Source organism: Vipera ursinii (assembly GCF_947247035.1).
Source record: "Vipera ursinii genome assembly, chromosome: 1".
In the NCBI taxonomy this organism is placed as follows: domain Eukaryota; kingdom Metazoa; phylum Chordata; class Lepidosauria; order Squamata; family Viperidae; genus Vipera; species Vipera ursinii.
This window is the reverse complement of record NC_139512.1, coordinates 6,459,907-6,472,219: the sequence shown is the minus strand read 5'-3', so window position 1 is coordinate 6,472,219 and position 12,313 is coordinate 6,459,907. Positions and strand designations below refer to the sequence as shown.

Genomic DNA, 12,313 nt, shown 5'->3' with positions numbered 1-12,313 from the left:
AGTTTCATATAATTAGTAACAGTCATTTCTATCATAACAGCAAAGTAAACATGAAAAGTTACAGTTTCGTTTTTTCCCCCTGAAATATGTTTGATGCAGTTTTAGATATGAGAATTCGAGACAAAATGAGAATACATTGTATTTCTGGGAGATCTCTACAGTGCTAGAATCTTAATAACTTTCCTTTCTTTTTCAGAGCACTGTTTCTACTAAGCAAAGGCATGGTAAGTTTTCTGGGGCTTAGACAAAAGAATATTTTACTTTATATTACTTTAAAATCTGCAGTCTTGGTTTGTTTTCCTTATAAAAGCAATGAATAATAAATAGATTCTGATCTCGCAGACCAGTATTTCTCAAACTTGGCAACTTCAACTCCCAGAATCCTCTAGTTGGCATGCTGGCTGGGGAATTCTGGGAGTTGAAGTCTACACATCTTCAAGTTGCTAAGGTTGAGAATTACTGATCTAGACCATTGATAGACATCTGCTGACATGAGTAACAACATTTTGTTAACCCACACATCATTTCAAACGTGTGACTACCCTACCTATGTTTTATATTTAGTGTAATTCATATCTATGTGGAAACTTCTTGAGAACTTTTAAAATGCTATGGAGAGTTTTAGAGAGGCAAACATGAAAAAGTAACTTTGTTGGTTTGGAGTAATTAAGATTCCATGAAGATAGTAGGATTTGGGAAGGTTATAATTACACTCCTGCTTGTTGCTGCCATTTTTACCCATAGTGCTGGACTAAGCAAATCTCAGATTAATTTAGCAAATACATTTTATATTGTGTGGGTTAATTAGGCTTGCATCTGTTAAAGGGAGGCTAGTTTTGGAATGGCTAGAGGCTGCATTTAACTGCTTCAGAGAACAGGTGACTTATAGGTTGAGTAATGGGATAAAATGGGACTCTACCTTGCATATAATTTTGAAAATATTTTTCTTGGGGTTTTTTGGACATTTGGTTTTTTTTAGGTCATCTTTAAAATTTTCTAGACTACTTGAAGACTTAAGTTACAGCTCATATACATTCTGCTTGAGAATGATAGGAAGTCACACTGCTGGTTTGGAACAACTGTGCTGTGAGTTTTTAATAGTGCAAACAGAAAGGTCCCTGGAAGCCACAACAATGTGTAGATCTCGGGTCTCCAAACTTGTCAACTTTCAGACTTGTGGACTTCAAGTCCCAGAATTCCTCAGCCAGCCTGGCTGGTTGAGGAATTCTGGGAGTTGAAGTCCACAAGTCTGAAAGTTGACAAGTTTGGAGATGCCTGGTGTAGATTGTCTTCTCATTTCTTAGATGATCCTGAGAATAACAGAGATGGACCCCCAGGGACTGAATCAGTGTTAGAAAGTGTCATTTAAACTCTAAAATGAGTATAATACCTAGTATAGTGTGTATAAATCAGTTGCAAGCGATTGGCATGGAAGGTATAAATTGTAATGCCAAGTTTGGCGTTGCTCATACAAGAGAACCGCTGAGAAAAAGCCATCTTTGAACTTATACTTGAATTTTTTTACCTATTTCCGTTCTAATTGGGCTACCTTATTTTTGATGTTGTTATTTTTGGTATGTTTTCTGGGATTATCTTGAAATGATGAGAAGAAAAATTAAGCACTGAACTGAGGACTTAGAAATAACGTTTCTTCCCACACGTAAAACAGGTAGTCCTCAACTTACAGCCATTCGTTTAGTGACCATTCAGAGTTACAACGGCACTGAAAAAAGTGACCAATGACCATTTCTCACACTGACAACTGTGGCAGCATCCCCCACGGTCACATGATCAAAATTCAACCACTAGGCATCTGGCTCATATTTATGACAATTGCTAGTGTCCCAGGCTCATGCGATTCCCCATTTGTGACCTTCTGACAAGCAGAATCGGTGAGGAAGGAAGCCAGATCCATTAACAACCCTGTGTTACTAACCTAATAGCTCCAATATTTGCTTCACAAGTTTGTGGCGAGGAAGGAGAGAAGCAACCTAGAACTAAGGAGAAACTTCCTGACAGTTAGAATAGTTAACCAGCGGAACAACCTGCCTCCAAAAGCTGTGAATGCTCCAACACTGGAAGTTTTTAAGAAGAGACTGGACAGCCATTTGTCTGAAATGGTATATGTCCGTGGTGGCGAACTTATGGCACACGTGCCACAGGTGGCACACAGAGCCCTCTCTGTGGGCACGTGCGCCATTGCTCCAGTCCTAGGCCTTCAGTCGGGTTTTATAAAACCTTTTTGCTTTAGGCCTGTGCCGCCGTGTGCAAAAGAAAAAAAGGTTCAATCAGTCAATCAGTTTCAACTTCTCGCGGGAAAAAAAGATCTCGCAAAGTTGGGATTGATTGAACTTTTTAGTCCCATCCAGTTTGCCGTTACCACTGCAGCCACGCCCACCCGGCACCTGACGATACATAAGTGGGTTTTGGGTTGCAGTTTGGGCACTCGGAAGGTTCGCCATCACTGGTATAGGTTCTCCTGCTTGAGCAGGGGGTTGGACTAGATGACCTCCAAGGTCCCTTCCAACTTTATCGTTGTTGTAAAATGGGGCAAAACTCACTTAACGGCACTCTCGCTTAGCAAGAGAAATCTGGGGCTCAGTTGTGGTTGTATGTCGAGGACTAGCCGTGCTTTTTGTTTTTCTTCTTTATTTGAGAAGATAAATCCAAGACTTAAGGAAGCCTGAAGCTGGAGAAGACGCGCTTACCAAGTCTTCTGAAACTTCCCAAGTCATTTCTTTCCTCGTTCCTTTCTCCTCTATAGCTGCTCCTCATGGAGAGGAAACTGCAAGAGGTGCATCCGCTGCTTACGCTGTGCGGGCAGATCGTCGAGAACTGGCAAGGGAATCCCATCCAGAAAGAGTCACTGCGGGTCTTCTTCTTGGTCCTGCAGGTGACGCATTACCTGGATGCTGGTCAGGTCAGTGGAAACAGTTCAGGTGATCTTCCATGATAAAAGATTCTTGCTCACAACCTAAGAACAGGTAGTCCTCGACTTACGGTCGCAATGGAGCCTCCCCTTTACAGCCCTAAGTCTGCGGTGGGTGTAAAGCGGATCACCCACGTAACCGGTCCAATTTTATGCGCTCTTTCTTTTTTTGTGTGTGTGGCGGTTGTAAAGTGGCCACTGTAGTCGTGAAGGAAATGACTTATCTGGCCTGGAAAATCTGGTGGTAGCTTGTTGTAATTGCAAATCGAGGCACCCGTGTGTCTGGACCTTTTTTCTGTTTTTGACATTTTTCATGGCAGCCGTTAAACAAATGAAAGGTATGGTTGTTAAGTGAACCCATGATTCCTAGTGGGTGTTGTTTTTTTTGCCGGAAACCAGCAAAAACGTTGGAAATTGGTGCCATGCGGCCGCAGGATGCTGCAACCGATCATCAAGGTAAGCAGGTTGCCAAGCACTCAAAATGCCATCCCTTGATCGCTACGGGGGCACATTTTACGATGGCTGGAGGTACTTTAATGGGCCACAGAGCACCTGCTATGAGGCCGTTGTAGTGCCGAACGGTTGTAAAACGACAACTAAGTCAAGAATAGAGTTGCAGAGCAAATCTATGAAGGAACAATGGGCGGGAGAAGATGATAAAAAAGGAATGTAAGCTTGACAGGAATCTTCAGTGATCTTTAATGTCCCATCATTAGAGAAGATGAATGGAAAAGAAGACAACAGCCCTCAAAATGTGTGGTTGACCCTAGGAAGTATGGCGCCTTTGATTTGGGCGTGACGTCTGGTTTTGACTTTGTTGGGGCTGCGTCTCCTTTCCGCAGGTGAAGAGTGTCAAGCCGTGTCTAAAGCAGCTGCAGCAGTGCATCCAGACCATCTCAACGCTTCACGATGATGAGATCCTGCCCAGCAACCCTGCAGACCTCTTCCACTGGCTACCCAAGGAGCACATGTGTGTGCTGGTTTACCTGGTGAGATGCTGCCTCTGATCTTGCCAAAATAATAAGTTTATGCCCCGATCCATCCAGTAGGGGCTTTTCAGGATCGGACTGAGGAACTAGTCCTTTCCACATACAGAAGGAGTGCACTATTTCTCCTTTTAACCTCCTCATGGCAATATCCCAATCGCATCGCGCTCATGTCAGAAGCACCGAGGTGCTTCCGGGTTGAAAGGATGAGCCGGCGGCATTACCGTTGCCTGTTGGGGGCTTCGTTCATGTCCCCAGCAGGAGCTGGAGCAAAGGACGGGAGCTCACCCTGTCCCACGTCAGCCCTCGGGTCTCGGACGCAGGCTTGCTAACTTCCAACCCAGCATCCTAACCCCAGGACCCAGAGTGCTCCTCTAATATCCTAATTATAATTTCAGTAGCTAGCAGTGTGGGGGCGCGTTGCTGGCTTTCCTTTAAATTGCCTCTCGGTGATTTTGGTTTTTGTTTAGAACTTATTCCAAATAATTAATGCCTTCTTTTTTAATTACCAACATTTCTAGGCAGCATGTGGTGAGAAAGACCCTAGTGTGTGGCTTTGGGAAAGCCACCACTCATGTTAATAGACAATACTGAGCTGAATGGGGCTCACAAGACGGCAAGGTTTCCCAAGAGCATCATAACTAATTGATTAGAGTCCTTTCTTTCCTTGCAGAAATGTCCCAGTTTTAGTCCCTGGACTTTCAGCTAACAGAATGTCTAGTAGCAGTGGGGGGTTTTTTTTGGAGACTTTGGGGAGGTGTTATCATCAGGTATTGTCAGCATTGGCTAGATTGGGGATGTCCAACTCTGGCAACTTTTAAGACTTGTGGACTGCAAATCTCACAATTCTCCAGCCAGTATGGCTAGCTGGGCCATTCTGGAAGTCGAAGTTCGTAAGTCTTAAAGTGGCCAAGGTTGGATACACCTGGACTAGAGATGGTCTAGTGGTCTAGCCCAGAGATCCCCAACCTTTTGGGCACCAGGGACCAGTTACGTGGAGAGAGGTTTTTCCGTGGACTGGAAGGGGCATGGTTTCGTGTGCTGCCTGCATCCCACAGATGGGGCTTTGCTTGTTTGTATGGCCCGGTTGCTGGCACGCCGCGGCCCGGTACTGGCCCATGGACTGGGGGTTGGGGACCCCTGGTGTAACCTTTAGATATCAGGAATTCTGAAATAGCGGTTTGGAAACAAGTTTTCGGACTTTAGCTTGAAACGGAAAGAAATGAAAATGTAACCTTGGGATTTGATGAGTAGAACTGTTTTTAACTTCAGAAATATTTTGCGATATGGTTTAGTCTACTTGCATTTCACGCTTGTGAAAGTTGGAAGTTACCTTGTGTCCTTTTCTCTTTGCCCCACCTAATTTTGTTTTTCCTGCTTTCCCCTTTTTCTTTTTAAACCATTTAAACCAGGGGTGTCAAACTCAATTTCATTGAGGGCCGCATCAGCATTGTGGTTGCCCTTGGGGGGGCAGGCGGGTGTGGCCAGGGTGGGCGTGGCCCACTGGCTGGGCATGGCTGGAGTGCGTGTGGCCTACTGGGAGGGCATGGTCAGCTCTACATTGTTCTCGTCAAGGGTGCCTAGCCTGCCCAAAGTAGGCAGGGCCATGAGCTGGCCACTTCCAGGCGATGGTGCATTTCTTCATTTCTCACAAAGGGTGATAACTCCCCAGTGTGCACCCAGAGGGCAATGCCAACACGGCAGTAGCTGGTCCCTGTTTCCAGATGGCCTTGAGCTAAGACTGAATGTATTTCAGCATAGATGACCACCACAAAAATTGTACATTGGCTCCTGGCCGGCCTGGGCCAAGGCCAAGGCAGCAGGGACCGTTCCCTCACTGTTTCCAGGATGGCTTTGCGGGCCACATGAAACCACTTTGCGGGCCAGATCTGGCCCCTGGGCCTTGTGTTTGACATGTCTGATTTAAACCATCTCCTCCTCCTCCTCCTCCTCTTCTTTTGAAATTCGATAGTTTTGTTTTATTAACAAAAATCACCCTGTAATATTAGTAAAGGCATAGCTTTCTGGTTTTTTGTACATTAATTGTATCATTGGCAAAAAGGCTTTTTCAATGAGGACCATTTGGCAGTGCCATGTGCCCTGTTATAAGGAAGATGAATGTGCCTGTTTTAATTGCACAGGTGGTGTGTCAGCATGGGCATTCACGGTGTTGCATGTTATATCATTTAGAACTCTGTCCTATCTTTGTTTTTCATGTAGAACTAGTAATGTTAATTTGGAGAGAGAGAGCAGGGAGAACATTGAAGCAATTTGTTTCAGGATTGCAAAATGATCTGCAAAACAAATGTGGTGGTGTTTTTTTTGCCAGGTGACTGTGATGCATTCGATGCAGGCTGGATACTTGGAGAAGGCCCAGAAATACACCGACAAAGCCCTGATGCAGCTAGAAAAACTCAAAAGTGAGCAGAGTAAACTTCTTTGGTGTGTGTTTTCGCAGAGATTCTGTTCTTGAATGCCCCGACTTGCATGTTCCATTTCTCTCTCTATTTTCCCTTTTACATTTATTGTTGCTTTTTCAGAGTACTTTTTCAGGACCAGTGATAGGTCACCTCCAAAACACTGTTCTTGGTTTTGGCTCATGCAGAGTTGCATAGTTAGCCAAGTTCTTTTCTGAACTTAAGGAAAGGAACCAATGTCACTTTGCTTTTCAGTTTAGCAATGCCAGAATGAATCACCTGATTCTTGTGGCAGGATCTTTTTGGCATATTTCTTCTACCTTGCACTGAGGGAAGAATAGGACAGAGGATGTTTTTGCCAGCCTGAGCTATAGCAAAATGCTGCATGTTTCCAAGATTTTTGAGCAGTTGCTTTTATAAGCTAAAATATTACTGCCTGCTTCAGAAAAACAAAGGTAGTTTTTGACTTACATCCGGAATGGAGAGCCTGCCCATTATGGTCATAAGTCACAACAGTTATAAAGCGGGTCATCACATTCACCGATCTGATTTCACAAACCCTTTGTGTGGTGCTTCTCAAGCAAACACCAGAAGTAAAGGCTGGTTTGGTGTTTAAAAAAAGTCGTAAATTGCGGTCACGCAACCACGGGACACTGCGAATGGCCACAGATTTAGGCCGGTTGCTGAGTACCCAAAATTGGTCACATAATTGTGTGAGAAGGGGGAGACTGGATGTCAGAACTTCCGAACCAGGTTGTAAATAGCTTTTTGAGGGGTGTCCATCATAACTTTGAACAGTCCCTAAGCAACTGGTTTTAAGTCGACAACATTCAGCTTGGTTGAGCTGTTCCCTTTCTCCTTTTCCCCCCCCTGGACTGCATCATTTGTTTCCTTCCAGTGCTCGACTGCAGCCCCATCTTATCATCTTTCCAAGTCATCTTGTTGGAACATATCATCATGTGCCGGCTGGTCACAGGGCACAAAGCTACAGCCCTGCAAGAGGTAAAGACTTACATTGCTTTTAGGGCAGGGTTTCTACACCTTAGCCATTTTAAGGCCTGTGGACTTCAACTCCCAGAATTCCCCAGCCAGCGATAGTTGGGAAACACTGCTTTAGGGCATTTGGTGTCCTTTGGAACCGGGGGGGGGTGGGGGTGGGGGTGGGAAACATGGATGGAGGCTCGGCTGAAATCACCATTCTTTGTGGTTGTTGAAAAGGAGATAGTCTTGGAAGACCTTGAACTGCCACTGCCACAATTATCCTGTCAGGCAATTTCTCCTTAGTTCTAGGTTGCTTCTCTCCTTGATTAGTTTCCATCCGTTGCTTCTTGTCCTGCCTTCAGGCGGCTTTGGAGAATAGCTTGACTCCCTCTTCTTTGGGGCAGCCCCCGAGATATTGGAAGACTGCTATCAGGACTAGGGTTGACATGATAGTGGTGTTCCAATATCTAAGGGGCTGCCACAAAGAAGAGAGGGCCAACTTACTCTACAAAGCACCTGAAGGCAGGACAAGAAGCAACGGATGGAAACTAGTCAAGGAGAGTAGCAACCTAGAATTAAGGAGAGATTTCCTGACAGTGAGAACAATTAATCAGTGGAAAAAGCTGCCTCCAGAAGTTGTGGGTGCTTCAAGACTGGCAATTTGTAAGAAGAGATCGGACAGCCATTTGTCTGAAATGGTAGAGGGTCTCCTGCTTGAGCAGAGGGTTCGACTAGAAGACCTCCAAGGTCCCTTCCAACTTCCCACTTATTCTGAGAGCATCCAAGAGTCGCGAATGGGCTTATTCTGGCCATTTTCATCATTGCAAATTATAAGTAGCTTTTGTAAAAGCATGGTGAAATGAAATGAAATGAAAGCTGGCCAAAGTCCCGCAGTGACACTTTACCCGATAACGTTTTCTGCTTGAGGAGGAGGAGGGATGTTGCAGCATCATGAAAGCAATTTTACCAAATAATTAAGCAATCCCCAAAGTGCAGCTGGAGCCATCAGTTGTGTCAGAAAAGAGGAAGGCAAAGAGAGCAAGTGAAGCCTCCTCGGCTGGGTAAGCCAGAAGCATCCTTGAGAATCACCTAGGATATTAAGTCATGTTCTCTTCTGTTTACGCCAAGATTTCACAGGTATGCCAGCTCTGTCAGCAATCTCCCAGGCTGTTTTCTAATCATGCTGCTCAGTTACATGCTCTTCTGGTGAGTATAACTTCCCAGTTCCCGAAGTATACCACGACCCGTGTAAATCTAGGTTTTCGTGGACCTGTAGAATTTTATTCAGTGTGAGAAACTGGAGTTCCCTTCATTGTAAAGCTGCCTGTTTTCAAACAAATGGAGCCCCACAAGGCTTTAGAAACAAGTACAGGCAGTCCTTGACTTACGACAGGAGTCTTCAAGCCTGGCCCTTTTATGACTGGTGGACTTCAATTCCCAGAATTCCTCAGCCAGGCACGTGTGCCTGGCTGAGGAATTCTGGGAGTTGAAGTCCACCAGTCATAAAAGGTCCAGGTTTGAAGACCCTTGACTTACGATCACAACTGGGACCAGAATTTCTATTGCTAACCAAAGGCAACTGTTAAGTGAGTCGCACCCGATTTTACGAACTTTTTTTTTTTTGCCACGGTTGTTAACCAAATCACTGCAATTAAGTGAATGGTGCCATCCTTAAGCAAATGCAGCTTTCCTCATTGGCTTGGCTTGTCTGAAGGTCCCAGATGGCAATCCCATGAGGCTGGGATGGTACAGTATGGTAAATACTTGCTGGTTGCCCAGCGCCTGAATTTTGACCATGTGACCGTGTGTGTGCTACAACGATTGTAAGTGCAAGACAGGTTGTAGGTCTTTTCAGTGCCATTGTAACTTCGAACAGTCACTAAACAAGTGCTTGTAAGTCAAAGGCTACCTGTACCTACATTGAGCAATTCAGTTGTCCCAGCATAAACAGGAGAGAAAGAGCTCCTTGACTATTCCTCCAGTTTGCTAAGGGTTTGTCCTTGCTGTGAATTTGTTGAAATTCTTTGTTTTTATAGATCGGGTGGGCAACCATGGCTCTTTTATGACTTGTGGACTTCCAACTCCCAGAATTCCTGAGCCAGCATGGTTCCCCACTCCTACTATAGACGAAGAGGGCCTTCAATAAATCCTCCTTAATCCGTGTGAGCAGGGATTTAGGTGGACAATTTCCCCCGGCTACCTGTGCTGTGTGTACACGCAGAAGCCACATTTCTACTGAGATTACTTCGAAAATGCTTGAGTTTCCCCTCAAGTCAAGAGGATGAGCTTGAGATGAAGTTGAGGATAAGGTTAAAAGGCCGGGAAAATTCAGATTAATATCATGAATGTTCATTGAAGTTACATAAAGAAGAAGAAACAGATATGAATTGCTGTAATGAACTCTATTGGAAGACCAACAACGACAACAGAAGGATTTAAACGAAATATTTATGTGGAGAAAAAAGTAGGGCAATATCATTCTGAAGCTCAATGCCATGTTACAAGGAGAAGGAATGGGTTTATTTCTCTTCTGGAATTTCTGCTGCATCCTCAGGTGGGAAGAGAAGTTAGATTCATACCTGATAAAGCATACAGGTAGTCCTCGACTTACGACCAAAATGTCTATTCTTAAGTGAAACATTTGTTAAGTGAGTTTTGCCCCATTTTACGACCTTTCTTGCCACAGTTGTTAAGCGAATCACTGCAGCTGATAAGTTAGTAACCTGATTGTTAAGCGAATCTGACTTCTCCATTGACTTTGCCTATTAGAAAGTCACAAAAGGTGACCACAGGATCCTGGGACACTGCAACCGTCATAAATAGGAGTCAGTTGACATGAATTTTGATCATGTGACCATGGGGGGGGTGCTGCAATGGTTGTTAAGCGTGAACAGCAGTCATAACTCGCTTTTTTCATTGCCGTTGTAACATTGAACAATCAGTAAATGAACTGTGGTAAGTTGAGGATTACCTGTACTGAACTGTGAATATACTGTAGATCAGGGGTCTTCAGACTTGGCCCTTTTATGACTTGTGGACTTCAACTCCTGGCTGAGGAATTCTGGGAGTTGAAGTCCACAAGTCATAAAAGGGCCAAGTTTGAAGACCCCTGCTGTGCATCTATACTGGGAACAAAAATCTACACACCATGTACACTTTCCACCCTCCTTCCCCCACATTTTCTTAATTACCAAAATCTGTTTTCTTGAAATATCCCTGCTGTTTTCCATTGAAGGGGCTGTACTGCATTTCTGTGAACTGCATGGACAACGCAGAAGCGCAGTTTACCACAGCACTTCGGGTAAGATTGCATTCAGTATGGCGGGGGTGTCAAACTGGTGGCCCCTGGACCGGATGCGTCACGCGCAAGCCACACCCACCCCAGCTCCGCTAAGGCAAAAAAAACCCCCAAAACGTCGCAATGCGTCACATGACGTGATCGAGTTTGACACCCGTGCAGTATGGCTTTCTTCTTTTGTTTCGTGCTTGTGGGTATAAGTGTCCTTTTCAAATAATACAGTTAATTAAGCAACTCGGAAGGCTCATATTGCTGTCAGCTATACAGGCAGTCCTTGGCTTAGAGCCATAACTCAGACTGGAATTTTGGTTGTAAGTCACAGTGGTTGTTAAGTGGAAGCATCCATGTAATCGGACCTGATTTCTCAGCTGTTTTTATGGCATTTAAGTGAATGACATGGATGTAAGTTGAAGGTTGCAATTGTTAAGCAAATACATTCCGAATGGGCATTGTTTACCAGAAATGGGGAGGGGGAGAAAATAGCCAATCTCAATCACGTGACCTGGGAAGCAAGCTGCCACTGGTTATAAATGCCAAGCTGGTTGCCAAGTCCTTAAAATGTCCTTTTGTAACCGTAAGGGAGCAGCACAACCTTTTACAATGGCTGGAGGTGTTTTACAGGCTATAAATCACCTTTCCCAGGGATGTTGTAACTCCAAATGGTGGTTAAACGACCAGGCATAAGTTGAGGACTACCTGTAAGAAGGGGAAAGTGCTTTAACCCTTTTTTGTTGTTGTTGTTGTTGTTGTTATATATGTGTTTTCTGTGCTGTAGCTCACCACCCATCAGGAACTGTGGGCTTTTATCGTGACAAACCTGGCAAGTGTCTACATCAGGGAAGGAAACCGGCATCAAGAGGTAAATGTCCTGGCTGCAGTATTGGGCTGTAAGTGAAATGTGAACATTTGGCTGCATCGTACAGAGCACAACAGAGGGTTTTTCTTTATCCATGTCGTTTTTAAAAAGTAGTCATTTCAAGGTTTCCTGTAAACAGCACCTTATGCTTTAAACGTCTTTTTCTACACTTGGGTGTTCTTACGTCTTTTGCCTTCTTCTAAAACTACAGCTCATAGAACACTTCCAGATTTGCATTAGTGCGGCTTAGAATTTAGTACATTATTTAGTCGTGAATAGAATGTTTTTATTTTCTTTGAACAGGATATGAATCGTGTGAAATCATCAGAAGCCCGCAGGCAGGCAGGCAGGCAGGCGGGGTGGCTTGTAAATGTGGAAATCCTTTCAGTTTGTAAAAATATGCTGAACTGTATCAGAGAGAGAATTTTTTGGCTTCCTCAGACAACATCTAAGCCCAGGAAGCCTTGGAGAACGTTCACACGATAAACTGCTTGGGCCAAACTGCCTTTTGTCCTGTATAACTGTAAACATGATTTTTAAAACCAACTAACCTTCTGATGTCTTTCCTCCTCTCCAGCTTTATAGCTTGTTGGAAAGAATAAACCCAGACCACAATTTTCCGGTGAGGTAAGTGAATCAGTAATTCCCATTACAATATAATATTATATAAGCCATATAAAACCATTATATTGGATGGCTTAAAATGATTCTTTGGCATCAGCATATAAAGAGCCTTGGTGGAGCAGTGGGCTAATGCCTCCTTAAGTAACACCAGCTGCCTGCAATTAGTGCAGGTTCGCATCCCACCAGGCTCAAGGTTGACTCAGCCTTCCATCCTTCCCAGGT

At 44.3% G+C, this 12,313-nt stretch overlaps 1 protein-coding gene across 2 annotated transcripts in view; it reads left to right on the top strand.

Annotated features, from left to right (window-relative positions):
• MAU2 (MAU2 sister chromatid cohesion factor) overlaps window positions 1–12,313 on the top strand; it is a 37,005-nt gene that overhangs the window by 7,629 nt on the left and 17,063 nt on the right. For both annotated transcript variants that reach the window (XR_014492621.1, XM_083363503.1), the window contains exons 6-14: window positions 197–224; window positions 2,765–2,920; window positions 3,772–3,918; window positions 6,245–6,335; window positions 7,231–7,334; window positions 8,442–8,519; window positions 10,549–10,614; window positions 11,387–11,470; window positions 12,045–12,094. Coding sequence is in view for 1 of the 2 variants with exons in the window: in XM_083363503.1 (XP_083219629.1) it covers window positions 197–224; window positions 2,765–2,920; window positions 3,772–3,918; window positions 6,245–6,335; window positions 7,231–7,334; window positions 8,442–8,519; window positions 10,549–10,614; window positions 11,387–11,470; window positions 12,045–12,094 (804 nt within the window). In the remaining variant the exon portion in view is untranslated. The remainder of the gene's footprint in view (window positions 1–196; window positions 225–2,764; window positions 2,921–3,771; window positions 3,919–6,244; window positions 6,336–7,230; window positions 7,335–8,441; window positions 8,520–10,548; window positions 10,615–11,386; window positions 11,471–12,044; window positions 12,095–12,313) is intronic.